The sequence below is a fragment of the Vicugna pacos genome, chromosome 19 (genome assembly GCF_048564905.1).
Source record: "Vicugna pacos chromosome 19, VicPac4, whole genome shotgun sequence".
In the NCBI taxonomy this organism is placed as follows: domain Eukaryota; kingdom Metazoa; phylum Chordata; class Mammalia; order Artiodactyla; family Camelidae; genus Vicugna; species Vicugna pacos.
Genome location: NC_133005.1, coordinates 34,358,490 through 34,378,320, shown reverse-complemented (window position 1 = coordinate 34,378,320; position 19,831 = coordinate 34,358,490). Strand labels below are relative to the sequence as shown.

Below are 19,831 nucleotides of genomic sequence, written 5' to 3'. Positions count from 1 at the left end.
GATTTGAACAGATGTAGCAGACAGAACAATGGGAGCGAGACAACCAAGGAGGCAAAACAGAGGGAGAAGAAGACGGAAGGGAAAGAAGAGATAGACTAAAAAGAAGAGCAGGAGAAAGGAGGAAAGCAGAGGAAAAGGAGAATGATTAGAAAGGATATATAAATCGTGGCATATGCACGCAATGGAGTACTATATAGCAGTGGAAAGGAAACACACAAGAACAAAGATGAATCTCAAAAACAATACAAACAAGGTGCAAAAGGGTGTGTACAGGATGATTCCACCTATCTCAAGTTCAAAAACAAAAGTAAACTAAGACTTTAGAAATGTATAATTAGGTGGTAAACTCTATTAAAAGGCCGGCAACTGGTTATCATAAAAGCCAGGAAGGAGGAAGCAGTAAGTTAGATCAAGGAGGGACACAGTGGGGGAGTGCTGAAGAAGGGGTGATTTTCAGTGTTTTGATCAAAAGGTGATCCATGGAGTCCATTTTATAATGATTTGTTTTGTGCCCTTTTCGGCATGACTGTTTAATTTCCCAATTTTTAACTGGTCACAAAAGTCGGGAAAGAGGAGGAGGAGAGACAGGAGGGGGCAGCTCAGGCGTGAGTGGGAGAAAGGCCTCCTCCCGGGGCTCCTCGCAGCTGGCACCACAGCAGGGCCCTGCCCCCGATTCAGCGAGTTTGTAAAATGGAATAAATATTGACACGGCCAGGATGGTATTCAATTTGTCCTGATCACTGGGCTGCGGTGAGTTCTGACAGGGCGAGGTGTAAAACAGCAGCTCGGATGTAATTTCTACTGTCAACATGATGTACAGCGGGCTCTGCCTGCGGCACCAGCGGGCGAGCAGGGCGGGGGCAGGGCGGGGAGACAGGTGCGCGCCCGGGGCACCTGGAGTAGACAGTCCAGTTGGCCACCCCAGGGCAGGTGAACAGTGGCAGCCAAAGGGTGTGTGTGTGCACATGTGCACGTGTGTCTAAGTGTGAACATGCATACACGTGTATGTTCATAACTTTCATGGGAGATCCAGCTTTAAGAGGCCTGCGGTAAGCAGTGTCGAGAGGTGTTTGAGGGAGGGACACGGTTCATGCTTAGAGTCAAATGCAGGCCTTTCCTTCCCAGCAGCCACTAAGTACCTCTGGGCCCATCCTCACCCTCCCTCTCTGCCACAGCCCATCTGAATTCCACAACTACCACTAGCTAGCTGTGTGACCTTGGGCAAGTCCCTCCACCTCTCTGAGCCACAACAGCCCCTTTTTCTGTAACAGAAATTTTAAAGAGAGCTGTTGTGAGATTTCAGTAAGATCTTTGATATACAGTGCCCTCCACGGAACTAAGTGTTACCTCATTATTGGTTAATTGGATGGCACCGAGCCTGGCACACAGTAAAAGTTCTAGAAATGTTATCTATCATTATTCTCACTGACTCAGAATCAGCTCAATATATGCAACCTGCCTCCCTCTCTTCCTTCTTTATTCCTTTGATCTGCCAAGGCTGTTCCCCCAAAGGAACAACCCCACTGTGTCCCATTGGTATGCCCACCCGCCACTGCATTCTTATCAGAGTGAAATGAGATTGTGAAGGGGGGTGATGGTAACTTACCTTATAGGGCTATTGTGAGGAATAAGCAAGGTGATGCACATCGAGTGCTAAAAGAGTGCCTGGCTCTTAGGTCGGTGATCAATAAAATGTCACTTAAAACAAAAACCGCGGGTCATGCCCAATGTCGCTCCCCCTTCATTCCATACGTCTGACCCATCACCAAGTCTGGTCCATTTTACTTCCTAAATATTTCAAATCTGTCACCGTCTCTCCATCCCACGACGGTCTCCCTGGTCTGAGCCGCCACCACCACCTCTCGCCCAGGCACCGCCACCGCCTTCTCGCTGGTCTCCGGCTTCCGATCTCGCGCACGCGCAGTTTGTCCTTTAAGCCACAAGCTTCTGATCTCCTTCAGAACACAAATCTGATCTCCTCGTCTTCGCTAAAAACCCTTCAGTGCCTTCCCATTGCTCTGGGGCCAAAATCTAACAAAATCCAAACGCGTTAAGCCCCTTTGTAAGCCACCCCTCCCCCTGACACGCTATGCTCTGGCCCCTGAACTTTCAGGCCCTGGCATGTGGCTTCACACATTCTATTACTGGGCCCCAGGATCTCTCTTATCCTTTACCTGTCAGCTCAAAAACCTCTTTCTCAGGGAAGTGCCCTCCCGTGGCCCCACCCATCCCTAAAGAGGTTGTGCCACCTGTTAAATGTAGGAGTCCCCCGTACTTTCTCTTTGTGGAACACGACCCTCTTGGTAATAGTACATTTACTTGTGAGATGATTGGATTGATGAGTATGTCCCCCTGCGAGCGCACATGCACACACACGGAACAGAAGGCTTGCGGCAAGGGACTTTGATTTGCCCACTGTTACATCCTCAGCCTCCAGCACACTGCCGCCAGAGAGTAGGTGCTCAATAAATATTCGACGAATCAATGAATGGAACACACAGAAGGAAACGATGCCATAGGACAGTGTGGGGGGAGGTGGTGTAGCGGTAACCAGGCAACCCCACCACGTGACCTTCTGACTGTCCATTCATCCATCCATCCAAGCATTCTTTCTTCCATTCACTCACACATTCACAAGCACCCACTCTGAGCACGGCACAGAGGTCTGAGCTGAAGGGCAGAGAGCAGTAAGGGAGGTGCCCTCGGGCAGCTGGGAGGGTGCTGAGACCTAGACGAGAGAGAGCCTGGCTCTGAGCCACCTGCTCAGATGAATGAGCTCACTGGGATGGGGGAAGGGGTGCAGAGGAGGCAGAGAGATTGCATGGAAGAGAGGCAGTTGGGCTGGGCCCTGAGAGAGGTGGGCCAGGGCTGGATGTGGGGCAACACGGGAGAGGGGAATTCCTGGCAGAGGGAACAGCAGGAGCAAAGGCCCAGAACGAATGTAGTCAACAGTGGTGGCTCCATGTGCCCAGAGAGATGAGTCCATGAAAAGATGCAGTGACTATAACGCAGAGTGGGCAGGTCCAGATCTCACAGAGCTTTGAGTGGCCACATGTGCAGTGGCTAAAGGTACAGGCTTTGGAGCTGACAGCCCAGAGTTCAAATCCCAGCTTCACATCTTCCCAGTTGGATCTTGGGCATTTTTCATGAATTCTTTGTGCCTCAGTTTCCTCACCTGGAAAATAAGGGAAAGTAACAGTACTTACCACTAAGGATTCCTTGTGGGCCGAGTCACTGAGTGTGAAAAATTCAGATACTCTGAATGATAACTAATGAACGCCAGGCCCGAGTTGGACTTTATCTTGAAAGTGAAAGGGAGCTGGGGAAGGTTTTGAACAGAACCTTCCGGACTGAGCCAGGCTTCATGAAGGTGCATCTGGCAGCATGCCCAGCATAGACTGTGGGCAAGACTAGGGGCCCTTGGACCAGCCATGTATATGGGGTGCACATGGCCCCAGCCCTGCTCAGCCCCTCTCCTCTGACCTCCCACATTTGCCTCCCTGGATAATGGGAAGCAATATAATGGATAATGGTCAGCTACCAGGTCCAGAAGCTTTGACATATCCTGACCCCCACCATACAAACACAGAGAGGCAGTCCCGGCCCCACCTGCCAATACAGTGCTGGGCTTATAGGACATGTGCATCACCCCCAGGGCCCCGGGAACATTTTGTGGGCTCAGCCTACAGCGAGCAGGCCACTAGCCAGTCACTCGCTCCACATGTACCGAGTGCCTGCTAGGTACGGGGGTTTGTTCTAGGTGCTAGGATGCAGTGCACATGCGTGCTGCCCCTGCACACATCATTACTGATGCAAATGCACACATGTGCTCAGGCACACACGTGCTCATATGTGTCAAGGCAGGCCGAAGTGGTAGTTGGTCTGCTTTCTTGTTCGTGGCTCCACCCTGTCTTCCACAGAGCAGGGTGCGGGGGAGCAATGATGGGTGAACAGAGACAAGGTGGCTCTGCCCAGCATCCGCTCCATACCTCAACAGCTCCTGCATTACCCTGGGAGCCATTCTGGCCTGAAGGGAGAGTACTGAGCTGGTAGAGATAACGTCACCCCAGGGAGAAGGCAGCAGCCAAGCAGAGAGCTCTGGGCTCAGGACTCGGCAGGCACAGTGCCCTTGGGACTCAGACAGGGCAGACAAGAGCCAGACTGCCAGGCACGGCTCCCACTGGCAGACCTGCGAGCCAGGTGGTCATGGAAAGAGGACATGTACGTGTCAAACCAGTGTTCGGGTCAGAGGGAGTGAATGAATGAGCAGATGAACGAGCTGTCTCTTCCTGCATCACCCTTCACCCAGGCACCAGCCTAGCCCCAGAGCCAGGGGGACCACCCTTACCCAGAATGTGTCTTCACTCTTCTCAGAACGAGGTGCACTCCTGGGCTCAAATATCTATGAACCCCTTTTACCTAGTCAGGATACTTTGTACATAATAGGGGTCCAGTAGTATTGTTCAAGTGACCAGAAATAATAATAACAAGTCATTATCATTACATTAGCTAAAATTTATTAAACACTGTGGGTCCCTTAACATGCATCATCTCATTTATTCCTCACACTGGCTCTAGGAGGTAAGCACTGTGATCTCCATTCTTCAGATGAGAAAACTAAGACTCAGAGAAATGGAAAAAATTACTAAGGTCACATACAGTAGCATATGCAACTGGGACACAAACCCTGGTCTGACTTTGGATCCCATGGTTTGAGTTCCGCTGAATATAAAGTTCTGTCCCAGAGATAGGGGCTAAGAAGATTATCAGGAATTTGGGGAGGAGGATGAGGAGCTCCAGGCTGCACCATGAAATCTCTCCTGCTTTGTCATGTGTGAGGGGGTGATGGGGAGGGTCACTGAGCCCAACCTCTCTTTTTCGTCTTGGCAGAGTGAGAAGCTGGGAAACAAATGTAAGATGGGTAAGATTAGACCTACCTTCCTCCTTCCCCATGGAGACAGCCAGATGACAAAGGAGGGCCTAGAGTCACTGAGCTCATACAGCCTTGGCAGCAATGGTACTGGGGCACTGAGAAGTCAAGAAAGGACGTGCTGGTCACCCAGCCCAGATTCTGGAAGGATACAGTGTAGGCAGTGGAGGTGATGCCCACAGGATAGATGGGGCCACAGCAAATCAGCAAGGTTGGCAGATCCTCAGTGAGAGGAAAAGACATGTTGTCCAAGCAGCTCCCAAAATCTATCTGAGGAAAGACTCTCCTGAACCCCTCCCAGGCCCCAGCTCCGTGCTTAGCTCTGGCAGGTGTGTTTGTGAAGGCCAGGGGAGGAATAGAGGAAGGAATAGCCGTGATCTCTGTCTTCCAGAAGTTTGCCATCACAGCTGACACCAAACACCAGAGGAAGACCCAGCCATATAGGTCTGAGGGAGTTCAGAGGAGAGAAAGAAAAAGAGTCTGGAGGAACTTGGGGCTGGAAATGGATTGTCAAAGCCCAGAATGGATACATTTGGTGGTTCAACAGTAACATCAAGGGTACCGATTTTTCTATCATTTCTTAGTAGGTTCCCTTGGCCTCTTTGAGTGGCTCCCCTCATTGTCCCAAAACGGCTGCTGTTGTTCCAGACACCACTTTCTTATACATGCAGAAAACAAAAAACTTCTCTTCAAGGGATCTCTTTTTAAAGAATAAAAAATATATATCCAGAAGCTCTCCAGGAGTTACCCTTTTATTTTTCATTGGCCAGAATTGTGTCATGTGATGTTTTCTAAATCAGTCACTGGTGGGGAGGAGGGTAATGGTTCTTACTGGCTTAGGCTAATCACTGTTAAAAGGGGAGGGGCTGAGCACATGGCCAAGCTGTGGGAGGGTGAATATGGAAACAAAATTGAAACAAGAAGGAAGGATAGGGGGACGAATTAGCTGTTAGCAACCAGCCCATCTTTTATATTTCCCATAAATCTCTTTTACACATCATAAAACCCAGCCAGACTGCTGAAATAGGGGTGGAAGCTGGGGGAGCAGGCAAACAAACCTTCGAAAATCTCTAGAGGATCAGCCACTCACCCACACATGTCTCCACCTACTCTCTTCCCAGTCTCTCCTGAATCCACTCCAGCCAAGCTTGTACACCCACCACTTAACCAAAATAGCTTTTATTAAAGCCACTAATGACCTCCGTGTTGCTAAATCCGATGGTTAACTCAAAGTCTGCATCTGACTTGCCGTATCAATAGGATGACTATATAACTTATCCTCCAAAATGAGAGTAAAAGCGGGTAGGACACTATTCACAGTTATGCCAGGACAACAGATGTAAGTGCTAATATCCCAGGCAAAGGTGGACAGGCGGTCACTAGTTAATGCCTTCTTCGTCCTTTCTTCTGTTGGCTTCCAGGATACCTCCTCTCTCCTTGTCTTCCCTCCTCCTCTCTCCCCTCTTTCTCAGCCTCCTTCTCGGCTGTTTCCTCCTTATCTCCCCAATCTCTATGCGTTGAGGTGCTGGACCTCTTCCAGTCTTATCTATAAATACCATCCAAATCCCCAACTTTCTATCTGCAGCCAGGACCTCACCCCTGGGCTCCTGACTGTAAGTATAGTTGCTTGCTAGATGTCTCCCCTGGGTGTCTAATAGGCAGTGAATGTAATACGTCCAAGACTTGACTGTAACATGTCCAAATGAGTCTGTGATCATCGCCGCAAGTCTGCTCTGCCCACACATGTCTGCAGCTCGAGAAAGGACACCCCATCGTTTCCACTGCTTAGGCTGCAGGTATGGCCTTGCTCGGTTCCTCTCTTTCCTTCACACACTGTTTCTGACCCATCAGCATATCCTGTGATACAGCCTTACTTCTCAGCTCCTCTGCAGCTCCCACTTGGTCCAAGCCACGTTTACTCCTCGTCTGGATTATTGAAATAAACCCCAGCCCCAGCTTCCCTTTATTTTGAACACAGCAGCCAATGAGAGTGATCTTTTAAAACATAGATCACGTCTTTCTTCTGCTTTCAAACCTCCTAAGGGTCTCATCTCACTCACAAAAAAACTTAAAGGAGAACCTGCGGGCTCTGAAGCCCGGCTGCACTTCTGACTTCATCTCTTGCTGTCCCCCTGCACTCACTCTGCTTCAGCAGCACTGGGCTCTTCACTGTTCCTCCTGCGCACCAAACATGTGCTGACCTCAGGGCCTTTGCACCTCCTCTTTCCTCAGCCTGGAATGCTCTTCTCCCAACTATGTGCACAGCTCTCTCCTCTCCTCACTTTGGATCTCTGTTCAAGTATCATCTTAACTGTGGGGCTTTCCTTGACCACCTTGTATAAATTATCATTTATAATAGATGACTGAGAGAAAGGGTAGGAAAGAGCAAATCCCCCCACCCCAGCACTTGCTGTGCCCCTTATCCTGCTTTGTTTTTCTCTGTAGCACTTACCATTATCTGACATGTTATTTATTTGTTTATTGTCTTTCCCCCACTAGACTTGCAAGGGCAAGGACTCTACCTGTTTCCTCTCATTGTGCCTAGAACAGCACAGAGTAGAAACTCACAAATCTCCGTGGAATAAATGAATGTGTACCAGATACACACACACACACACACAAACACAAACGCTGGCATCCATGCTCGCAGACACATGCCCACATGCACACAAGAATCACACGCACTTATGTGGGTAGGCCTGAGGGCACATGGATTATAGGAGGTGAGGCTGAAGAGTAGACAGGGCAAGGCCAATATTTATTAAACCAGACCAGGGCTTGGCTTTAAATCCTATCTGGGATTAAACAACTGTGCAGCAGGTTGAGACGAGCCCCAGAGAAGGCCACCAATGTGCCCAAGATCTCACGGGGAGGCCCAGCAGAGCCGAACACAGCCCCAAAGGGCCACAGCTGCCTCCCCTGAAGGACTCAGAATGGCAGAACAGGGTCCTGTAGTTGACACCCACTCAGGAAAAGCAGCTGGAGCAGGGAAGAAAGGAAGGGAGGGAAGGAAGAGGCTGGAGTGTCTGCGGCAGCCCTGGCAGGGCCGTGCAGAGCGGTGAAGAGTTGGCCAGAAGCCAGGGAACCTGGCCAACCCGCCAGAAAGAGGACCCAGTGGGCTGAGGTATGAAGGCCCAGGGAGGGAGGGAGAGACGGGGCTGTGAGGGCCTCGCCCCTCAAATGACAATGCAGGATGTGCCCTGTACGAGGGTGTCCGGCCAAGGTGGGGGTGGAGGGTTTGGGCCGCAGCCACCCTTGTCCTATCAAGCGTGCCCCCAGCACTGAGCTGCATCCACTCAGACGAGCATCTCTTCCCATCCCCTCAAAGGTGCCCTTTGACAGGGGGACTCCAAGTCCTGGGTTCGAGGCCCCACTCCATCACCAAGTATCCTATGCAACTCTGGACAACACTCTTGGACTCTGCTCCCTTAAAAAGTGGGATCTCACCTCAGACCTTTGCAGCCCTTCCAAAGAGAGTGCTTCTCCCCAGCACCCCAAATTCCACGTGTCCAAATCTTTCTGGCACTCTACCTCCAAGTGCCACCTTCTCTATGATCCTGTCCCTACTCGACAGCCCACTGTGCCTGGCCCTCCAAGGTCGGAGGACTCACATCATGAAATTCCCTTATGGCTGTGTGCCATTTCAGTCTCCCAGGGTTTTTATTGTCCCTCCAAGTGCTTCTCTGCACACTCAGAATAAAATGGAAACTGTTTTCCTTCCTCCAGTCCTGCCCAATCTGGCCTGTACCCCCCATTTCCTGATGCATCTTCAGACATCCCCTTGCTCCATACGAGCCACAGTGACCTTCTTACTGTTCCTCAGCTTGTTCCACCCTCAGGACCTTTGCACACACTGTTCCCTCTGTGTGGAACCTTGGTGTGACCAGCTCCTTCTCATCCTTCCAGATCAGCCAAATGTCACCTCCTCTGAGAGGTCCTCCCTGATAACCTATCTATAACACCCACCCCAGCCCTTCCATCAACCTCTTCCTCCCTCTTTCCTGCTTTATGTTCTTTCTTAATACTTATATTAAGAAAGTATATGGTAGATTTCATTCCTTTGTTACCAGAAGGTCAGCTCCTTGACAGCCAGAACTTTATTTTATTACTTTGTCCCCAGTGCCTAGCACAGGGGCTGGCATCAGGGAGGTGTAAGTAAATTATCTGTGAAAAGAGTAAATGAATAACCAGAAGAAATGCATCTCTCTCCTGACATATACCTGAGCGGCTGATTGCATCTTGCTGAGATGGTTTTTAAAGTATGTTGAATAAATGAATGAATGAATGAATGAAAGAAAGGCATTTTTGTCTCCCCACCTGTAGTAGACACTAATGTTTGGTGAATGAATGATTGACTCTTACCGTGCCCTCCTCTATAAAAGGTTAAGAAAGAAAGAAAAAGAAAGAAAGAAAGAAAGAAAGAAAGAAAGAAAGAAAGAAAGAAAGAAAGAAAGAAAGAAAGAAAGAAAGAAAGAAAGAAAGAAAGAGAGGGAGGGAGGATACAGGGAAGGAGAGAGAACCACAGTGGGGTGCCTGTGAACACTGAGGGATCTCCCCTTGTTTCCACCTCCTGCGCCCCCCACACCCCCCCTAGTGATGGCCCCAGCCTCGCCCAAACCCTCCCTCCCCTGTGCATCCCTGCAGGGCTGTGATGGGCCCTGAAACTGCCTGATGGAGTCAGGGGACCAGTTCCTGCAGCGCACAGGGAAGTCATAAGCTCCAGGAAATGAAGGTTTCGGAGCAATGCCTCCTCCTCGCCCATAACTCCAGCCTCGTTATGACCAGCCCATAACGTGGGGAATCAACGCCGGATCCCCAGAAGCAGCAGCACTCGGGGATTGCAGAGTGGGGCTGCCAGGGTGGAGGAGGGTCTGCCAACATCCCTTGGTTGTGCCTTCATGCTTAGGCCCCACAGAGGGGGTGAGGAGGGAGTGTGATGGGGGTGCTGGGGATGCTTACAGCAGGCTCATGGATCCTCCAGACATCCATTAATTCAGGGTGGGTCCTAGAGGGAACAGCTGGCTTGACTCCTCCCCTCCACTCTTCCCTATGGATGATGCTGATGTTTTCTCATTCTCATTGCCCTAAGATGCAGTTTTAATCCCCTCAGCATCACCCCCACCTCCCAACACATGACTCCCTACCCTGGAACCCCTTCTATAAAGGAATTCTGGAGCTGATACTGGGAAAGAGCACTAGGGAATTGAGCATATGCAAAATGGGTATAAATAAGACACCAACTTTTACAGTTGTTGTGACTCATGTAAATTAGTGAGTTAAAGGGATGAGAATTGCCCACTGTGGTCTTGGGTCACAGAAGGTGATCAGTATGTCTTCTGCCCAAAAGATTCCAGCCACTTCCCTTGTCTTGAGGACCGGGCTGGGGCTAGGTCAGTCACTCCTAGATACTCTGCCCAACCTCATATCTCACGTTTCCAACCTGACTCCCCAAACTAGACAGACTACCCCCAGCCTGGATGCATACTCCTCTGCCATAATGCCCATCCCTTTCTTCCCACTCAACCAGATACCCCCTCCTCCAAGAAGCAGCCCTGATTCCCTCCTGCCCACCTCCCCCTTCCAGACATCTGTACCCACTCCCTTCCCTGAGCCCCGCACGGGCCAGGCTGCCCCTCCCTCTTATAGCCCTGATCACACACCACCTAGCATTTAGGTTGTTACTGGGGGTCTTGTCTCTCTCTGCTAAACTGTGAGCTTATTTATCTTTGTCTAGCACCCCGCCCAAACCTGGCCCAGAGTCAAAGCTTAGAGGAATGGAGTTGTTGAACTGAACTGAACTGGGCTTAGGGAGAGGATAAGTGGGGACTGAGCCCCTCAGCCCCAAACATGCTTCTCAGTGCCTGAAACTCCTCCACGAAAGCAGCATTGCTGTCCCCTGTAAACATCCACATTAAGCCATTATTCATCATTATGGTTTGAGTAGGAGTCAGTCTCTCAGATCCTTTCTTGCTGAAAGCAGGATCTGATGGAGGGAGGGAAGGAGAGATGGATGGATCTGGGGGTGGCAGTGCTGGTCTAGAAAGGGGGAGAAGTGTCTCTCAGACTCCGGGAAATGAAGGTCTTCGGGGGGGGGTGGTGTGGGAGACCCCAAAGGCAAGCTCAGAGGGGATGTGACTGTACCCAAAGCCACACAAGGGAGTCTCCAAGCAAGGCCCTCTGAGACTCAGGTGCCCCATCCATGACACGGGATGTGGAGGGACTCATGAGTTCAGAGGACCTTCCCTGGGTTCCTGTTTTGGATGGAACGACCTCTAGGGGCTGCTGTGGGAGGGCAGGAGTGGTGGCTGGCAGGCTGGGTGCCGGATTGTGCACCCAGGAGTCTGAGTCCTGGGAGCTCTTGAAGACCTCTTCTAGAAGGACCTCCTTCCTCTCTGAGATGGGGTTTATCTAGGGGGTGGGCTGGGCTGGAGAGAATGGTCAGCCAGGCACAGGGAAAGAGGCTGATTAGGTCCTGCCTCTGTAGGCACGTGGGCTGGTGGAGAACCAGGAGAAAGAGCTGGATTTGGGGTGGGGGTGCAAGGAAAGGGGGTGGTGCTGGAAAAGAAGAAGTGTGGGCTAGGAGTGGAAAGGAAGCATGTAGGGCGGGGGAGGGGAGGGGCAGGACTACTAGAATATGGGTCCAAGAAGGCAGGGATTTCTATGTCTTGTTTGTCCCACTCTGCACAATGCCAGGCACACAATAGGTGTTTAATTAGTAGCTAAAGGATAAAGAGATAGACCCAACCTGCCCTGTCCCCACAGAGAGCTTCCTCTTATGTTTTCTTGTTTCTCCCGCAGGCTCCTGGTCGGGACGGCCACTAGTGCCCGAAGGATCAGCAGGGCCCCAGCCAGCACCCCACCGCGCAGAGAGCATGGCGCACCCCAGACTCTGGAGCCGCCGAGGCGCCGCCTGGTGATCCTGCCGCGGCGGCGGCGCCAGGGGGGCGCGGGCGGGGACCCCCGGGGGCCGTCCATGCCCCGGGTGCGGCCGCGCCCCCTCCCCCTCCAGCCGGGCGCCCCCGCGGCTGGGCGGCGCTCAGGGCCGGGGGCCTGTCCGGGTGCCCCGTCGGGGGCGGCGCGCCGGCGGCCGCGCTGAGGCCACCATGTGACGCGGCGCCGCATCGTTGTGCCACCGAGCGGCGACGCCCCGGTGCCTCTCGTCCATGCTCCTGGGCCCGGGCCCCTCGCAGGCCAAGCATGAGACCGCGACCCGACGGTCGGGGGCTCCGGGCGGGAGCCATTCTGTCGCCCGCCTTGCTGCTGACGCTCACGCTGCTGCTGCTGCCGCCGCCGGCGCCGCCGCTGCCGGGAGCCCTGCGGGCGGCGGGCACGCCTGCGCCGTCGGCGCCCGGGGCTGCGCAGTACGGCGCGCCGGGCGCGGGCCGCGTGAAGCGCGGCTGGGTGTGGAACCAGTTCTTCGTGGTGGAGGAGTACACGGGCACCGAGCCCCTGTACGTGGGCAAGGTAAAGTGGGGCCCCGAACCCTCTGTCCTGCTCCCAGGACCCCAGAGACGCCCGCTGCCGGACGCGAGGGACTCCAGTTCCCCTCCCCACTAAATCCCAGTTCCTGCTGCCTCCTCCCAGCTGCCCCTGATCGGAGGCGGACAACTGGGTCTTCTCTCTGCTCCCGCCTCCTTATGTAGTCTCTCTCCCATTGCATCTCAGAGTAGAGAGTACTCATAAGTAAACCCGGTCCGTCTTGTAGCTAGATGCATCTAGAACGAGTTTGCAGATCTGATCATGTCATACACAAACTCGCCCTGCTCTGCTTAAAATTCTTTAATAGTTTCCATTCACTTGGGGTCAAGCCCAGATTCCATCCCATTGCCTGCAAAAATTCGGCTCCCCCTCCAGCCTCCACGCCTGCCATACTCACTCCCATTTGGGACACAACACCCTTCTGATGCCCTTCTGATGGTCCATTCCTCTGATGCCCACAGGCTCCTGTCAGCACCACCCCCCTCCTTAGATTCTTCAGGAACTGCTCAGTCCTGCTCCTTCTACTGCTTATGTATCTCACACTCAGGCCTCCATTCAAATGCTACCTCCTCAGAGAAGCTGTCCCTGACCACACCAGGCTGGGACAGATCCTCCTGCATGCGGCCATCCCTCTCTGTTGTGTGCCCTCCGAGGTCCCCGTATCTTTCCCTCATAACACTTAATTGTGCATGTGTTTGTTTGATTACGCAGTTAATGTGTGTCTTTCCTAGTAGATTGTGTTTGTTTTGCTCACCATAAACCCCCAGCGCCTAGCACAGGCATTGCTCACAAACTGTTCATTAAGTGAATGAATGAATGAAAGCTGCTTTCTCAAACTCTCTGAATAAATGTTAGTTAGTACGGCTGAAGAATTGTGCCCTAAGAGTATAAGGAGTGGAGAAAGACATTCGTTCATCCATTCAATCCCTGAGCCCCTGTCAGGTGCAGTGCTGGAGAGGCAGAGGCTGGGTCTCACTTGCCCACTCACAGAGGCAAGTGAGAACCAGCCTCTGCCATTTGGGGGGTCCCCGGAGTAGCAGAGATACCCTGGTGCATAAAAAGTTTCACAGGTCAGTACCTGGACACCGAGGCATTTCATAACTGGTTTTCTGTTGCCTGGCTTTGTGGAAGCGTTTTCTAAATGCCTGAGCTGGGTTTTGATGTTTGAGTAGGAGTTCAGGCTAATGGGGAAGAGGGCATAGACTGTGCAAAGACTTGGAGGCCTGAGGGAGCCTGGCTTATTCAGAGACTTGTCAGAAGTTACAATGTTGAGGTGGAGGGTGCTTATAGGGCAAGGAAAGCTGGGCAGTGCCCAGGGACAGTTCTCTGGCTTCTGCTGAGGCCAGCTTTCCAGGAAGTTTTGGTCAGCAGAGATGTGAGGGAGACCAACTGTGGAATTTCCTGTGTGCTTAAATGAGTCTGAGAATTGGGAGGCTGACCAAGCTGCTCAGTTCAAGGCTCAAGGCTCAGGACCTTTGACAAGGAGAGGAAAGTCTTGATGTAAACTTGTGCGTTAGTCTTGCCAGGAACCCAGATTTTCACCTGTCTAGATACAGTAATCCCTGGTCCTTGGCTACACTCCCCTCTGGACACGTGGCTGAAGTTGATCCCCAAAACTGAGCAAAGCGAGGATTTGACTGAGTACAGGGAGGTTCACGTCTTTGCTCAAGGTCACCAAGCAAACTAGTGGCAGACCCTAGGAGAGTAAGACAGTAAGACAGTGGAATGGGGTGAGGGGAGGGGGAAGGAGGAACCAGTGTCAGCTGAGCATGAGGTAGCTAGGAATGCAGACTTTGGAGCCGTCACACCTGAGTTTGAGGCTTGGTTCTGCCAACCCGTTAACCATATTACCTTACACAAGTTACATCCCCTCTCTGGACCTCAGTCTCTTCTGCGAAAGTGGGGCCAGGAGAGCCCACTTCCTCTGGTTGTAAAAGGATTAAAGTAGAAATCTGAGCACAGAAAGTGTTCAGCCTGCCGCCTGGTTGGTTGTTTATGGTTGTTTTCTCATTATGCCCATATGGAGCACTTAACCCTTAAACTGCAAGGTGGAAATCTTTTTTGTAAGGCAGGAAACTCCAGGTGCAGGTAGGGCAGAGTCACAGAGTGGGCAAGTGGCTTAGCCAGGATTTGAACTTGAGTGTGTTGGAGGCTATTCCCAGCCTGATTCTCCAAACCTCTCCAAGACCTCCAGGCCTGGAAGAGAGACTTTGGTCCAAGAAAACCCCAGAAAGTCGACGAAGGACTCTGACACATCTGCCTAAATGTCCGCTGTCATGGTCGCAGGCATCTCAGCCCAGCTGGCTGTCTGCCCAGCAGCTGGGGCTCTGAGATGGCCCCCTCAGCCACCCACATCCTGGAAAGATACGAGAAACCAGCCGCTGACTCACCACTTCCATCTGTGTCCGCCTAGCCGTTATCTTAAACGCCACCCCTGTCTCCTTGAACCACAGTCTGTTGGTGATGGGAGGGCCCTAGTAAATCCCTTCATTGTAAGATGTAAACTGAGGCTAGAGACAGAGAACATCATGCCAAGGCCAGTCAGCTTTCTAGGGAGTTTTGATTAGCAGAGATGGGGTGAGACTAACACTGTGGTAGAACCAACCCCAAGAGAAGAGGCTCTGCTGACACTGGCTCTGGACCCAGTGCAGTTTAGCTGTCTTGTATTAAGCGTCTTCTATGAGCCAAGCGTTGTGCCTGGCCTCGGGGGTCTCTATTCTCCTCTTCACGACAACCTCTTGCAGCATCTCCACTGCTGTCGTGACTACATTATCTTCCCCCTCCGTCATCTTCACCCAGAGCCCTCCTCTCTTACTCTCAAGGCCACGTCCAGAAAAGCACTCCATGCAGGGAGGAAAGAGAAGTTTCCATCTCTATTTAAAATTTGCCCAAAGCGCCCTTTCTTACGAAAGATGGTAGAGTGTGTCATGCTGGGGGCCAACCGGAGCCAGGTTGCCAGGGCTCAAATCCATGCTGCTTAGTCCCTCTCTGACCTTGGCACGTTATTTAACCTCTGTGCCTCAGTTTCCTTGTCTGCTGAGCGAGGCCGTTCTGGCACCTCCTCAAAGAGTTGTGGTGAGGATTCAGTGAGTTAGTGTGTGTCAGGAACCTGGACAGCTCCTGGTATGTGCTCAGTAAGTATCATCTTCTGTTATAATAGGTGTTGCCTGATATTTCCACCACCTCGAGTATACACAGATATGATGAACCCCGGCCCCAAATCCCAAAAGCCTTCTTGGCAACCTGATGTCCCAGTTTCTCACTACAAAGTGGGAGGAGGTGGTTGCCAGCCCACCCTTCGCTCTAGGAATATGAGCTCCGCCTCTTGAAAACAACCTGTCCCTTTCCAGCTGAGTCCCACATTTGTACAAGTGGTTGTGGGTGCACACATGCCAGCATACACACACACACACACACACACACACATACACACACTCACTCATACCACGCTCTCTGGCTCTTCAGGGAGAAAGGACTTCTCCACGGTTTCAGTTAATTCATTGCTTCCCCGTCCCCCGCCCCAGCGAGCCGCTCGGAGCATCCGTCCTTGTCGAATTCCAAAGGTAGCTTAGCAACAGCACCATCCGCCAGTGAACCCCGGGCGCCCAACAGTAACCTATTTTACAACCGCCTCCTCTATCACTCACCACCAGGTTCCTGTCGGCACCTGCGGGAACCACTGGGCCCCCTGTGGTTGTCGCCAGGGCCCCACACCGACGGCTCCCTCTACTGTCCTGCCCCCCTTGGCAGCCCGACCCACCTCTTCCCTTCACCTCACAACACCCACCCTCAAAGCAACCTCCCAACATTTCCATACAATCTGGGTACTTAGACTAATCTCTTTTCCAAACTGTAATTTCCCCCGAGGCTTCTGTCAGCTGGATGTGGATTTTGTAGGATTTTTAATTTTTTTTTTAAAAGAGAGAATTATGGGGTCAGCACTTAGGACCAACTCCTGTGGGCGGTGAGATCTATTTTAGATATACGGCAGGATTAAAGTGGGGAGGAGAGCAGATTTAATTAAGTTGCTAATATTTAAAGAAAATTGATGAACTCCTGGTTTACGAGGAGCACAGGCATGAACAGACCCCCTCATTCCGGGGGAGGCTTTTTATTTGATTTGCTTTCCGTTTAAATCCTGGACTCGTTTTATTTGCGTAGCCGCACTGTCCGTTTAATTGTCTTTAATAAGGAAAACGTACCTCTGTTCGCACTTAATTTTGATGTAATTAGAAGGAAGTAATTAATGGCCTCATAAATCCCATTTTTCAGCCCCCCGGGATGAGAAGCCATCACTCTTGTGTTTTCCACGTTGTTTATGATCCAGGGCTGGGGCTTTGGGAGGGGGAATTCACTCTGGGGCTGTCGGCACTTGAGGCAGAAGAAGGAGCTCACGATATGGAGTCAGACAAGCCTCGGGCTGTCTTTTGTCAGCTGTGTGGCTTTCAGTAGGATGTGTGCACTCGCTGAGCCACAGTTTGCCAATCTATACAATGGGAAGAGCATCATCTCTGAGTCACAAGATCACTATGGGATATCAAGGAGGTAGCGGTAGAGGGTCTAGAAGTGCCCCATGAGTCTCCTTCCTAGCCTCTTGTGTATCCGAGATTTAACAGAGGGACTGGATCATCCAGAAATCCCCAAAGACAGCTGGGGAATTCTAATGACAGTTGTATATTTCATTATTCCTTTAGTCAAATGTTTGGTGCTGTGACCTGTACTGGGTGCTTTAGAAACGAACGGATGTATGCTTGATCCTCAGGGAGCTCACAATCTCACATATGTGTGCTCACATACACACACACTCACCTCTCCCACTCCCCCTGTATTTTCTCTGCACGCATTGTCAGGACACCGAGTGTGGGCCAGGCGTGGGGAGTTCAGACAAAGACAAACCAAAGGCCCTGAGGCCATGGCAGCTGGTCAGATGGACTGCAACACACAGGTGTTACAGAGGAGTGTGGAGCAGAGGGGAGTGTGCATGGGGCAAGGGTACAGAGCAGGGGGAGGGCAAATAGGAGGGCATTGGGAAGGCTGCCTGAATGAAGAAACAAGATGAGTTTAAAAGACAAGAAGATCTTGCATGATGGCCCCTGTGTCTCTAGTGTGTTGGGATTTGAGCCTGGGGTTCTTGTGTCAGATGGGGTGGAGGGATGAACTAGGTGACCCTCAGTCCTTCCTGAGACCAGGTGATGAAAAAGGAAGTGAAGCTCATCAGCGCTGAGCACTTACTGTGTGTGAGGAGCTCCCACATGTTATCTGATGAATCTTTGGAATCTGTGGGGAAGCAACATCAGTCTCATTTATAGATGAGAAAACTGAGGCTCAGAGGAGCGTAACGTCTTGCTGACACTGGCACCCAGCCGTTCCTGAATCCAAAGCCCACCCCCTCTCTTGATGAGTGATTTGAAATCCTTTTCCAAATGATGAAATAGAGGCTCAGATTGAAGAGGCTGCCGATGACTATGGCCTGCGTGTACAGGGTGGTGCGGGCCTCTTCCCCAGCCATGCAGCCCAGTGGCTGCCCTGCAGCGCACTCCCTCCGCCTTTCTCCCTCTTCCTTAGCCAGAAACATTGTAAGCGGACTAAACAGATTCCAGAGGCTGCAGAGGGACCAACCTGGGCTTTGGAGTCAAACACCTCAGTCCTTCTCAGTCTCTTCACCTGGAAAATGGGAAGACATTTACATATACCACAAGGTTAACTTAGATTTCTGCAGAGGCTTGCAACACAACTGGCACATAGTAGGCACTCACCAGCCCCCAGCTCACAACTGAGAGTCTTGAAAATACCCTTCTGGGGTAGAGTCATAGGCACTTCCGCTCCATTCCAGAGCCAGCCACTCAGGCAGGCAGGCAAGGCAGCCCCAGCCCAGCCCAAATCTGCAGCTCCAAGCTCTTAGCTCCTCCCTGGGCTGACCAGCCCTGTCTGACTGTGCAGTCCCCAGAGAATAGTCCCTGGGCCCCAGCGTGAGCTCTGTGTCATGTTTCACGGAAGACCATCAATGACATCACCACTAGGTTCCACTCTCTCCTTCCCCCTCCTCACTGGCAAGTGATCCCTGGCCCAGGTCTGAGATAAAATATCAATGGCTGGCTTCAGGGACATGCTGGAGACCCAGGAGACAGAAAGAGGAGACAACTGCTTCCAGAGTGTTCAGGCCATACAAACATGCTCGTGTTTCATCCTCATGACACCGCATCCTTACCACCTCCTCACCATGCTAGGTAGGACCTGCTTTGATTTCTCAGATGGAAAAACGGACCCAGAGGGGTCAAATGAACAAGCCCACGATCACAACATTAGTGAGCGATGAGGTCAGGAGACTGGCTTCTCGCACTTAGCTGGGTGTCAAAGCAAATGACCTCTCCTCTCTGGGCCTCATTCTTCTCATCTGAGAAATGGGAAGAATAATGATGTTTCATATGACAGTGAGGAAGACAAATAAGATGATAGCTGTTAAACCTTCCCCCGAATGGTGTCTCTTCCACCACACTGCTCAGGAATGTTTGCTGATGAAATAAGCCGGCCACAGGTCTGACTAGGAAGTGGGTGGAGGCATCCTAAGAGGGAACAAATTTACCCTCTCCTATCCCCATCTCCCCTGGGTAAAGGTGGAAGAAAAGTGCAAACAGCCAACAGGAGAGACAGGTCTCCTCATCCTCAGCACTGCCAATGATTCAGGGCTGATGTCTTGAGATAATTTTATTGGAGGTATTAAACTGAGTTATGAGGTTTTTACAATCCAGCCACTTATGAGAAATCTATTAACAGTAACTGGACAGGAAGAAGGCTTCTCGGTGGAGCCCAGGACGGGCATTAATTGGGGCAATCTATAACAGAACGGGGACCCGGAAAGGTTCCACCCGACGCCTCCATTTACTCCCCGCAATTTCTGCTGAGAATCAGCAGACTCGCCAAAAAGAGAGAGATGCCCATTAATCGGCTAATGAAATATGAAAATGTTTATGGGCCATTCAATCTTCCAAATGGCACTTCTATAATCCACCTTTCAGACACAAAGTTCCACCAGCAGAATTTATACCCAGGCTCCTCCTGCGTGGCAGGGGGTGGGTTTTCATCCCCCTTCGTGACAACCTCATTGGCACCTGTTATCCTACTTGAGTGGGCTGGGGTGCATGGCGTCCTGGCCTGAAAGGGGCTTTAGGGATGTCCTTGTTCACATCCCATCTCTGCAGAAGCTTAGAGAGGAGCAGGGACCCGCCCAAGGTCACCGGTTTCATTAGAATGCGTTTTCCTCTGCTGAGAGCTGCCCAGAGATTTGGGCATTGGTGGATAAGGACTTGGGTGTTTCTATTTGGGAGAACAATCTTTCTGCTGGTTCCTTGCCCAGGAGATCTTGGTGCACTGAAAACAGCCTGGGTTCTGGAGCTTAACAGTGCCTGGATTAAATCCCAGTTA

The 19,831-nt window shown here is 51.6% G+C and overlaps 1 protein-coding gene across 1 annotated transcript in view; it reads left to right on the top strand.

Annotated features, from left to right (window-relative positions):
- Nucleotides 1-19,831, top strand: part of CDH22 (cadherin 22) — a 120,208-nt gene that overhangs the window by 38,932 nt on the left and 61,445 nt on the right. Inside the window, exon 2 of the mRNA XM_072944316.1 lies at nucleotides 11,729-12,394. Within this exon, the coding sequence (XP_072800417.1) occupies nucleotides 12,128-12,394 (267 nt within the window). The 5' untranslated portion in view covers nucleotides 11,729-12,127. The remainder of the gene's footprint in view (nucleotides 1-11,728; nucleotides 12,395-19,831) is intronic.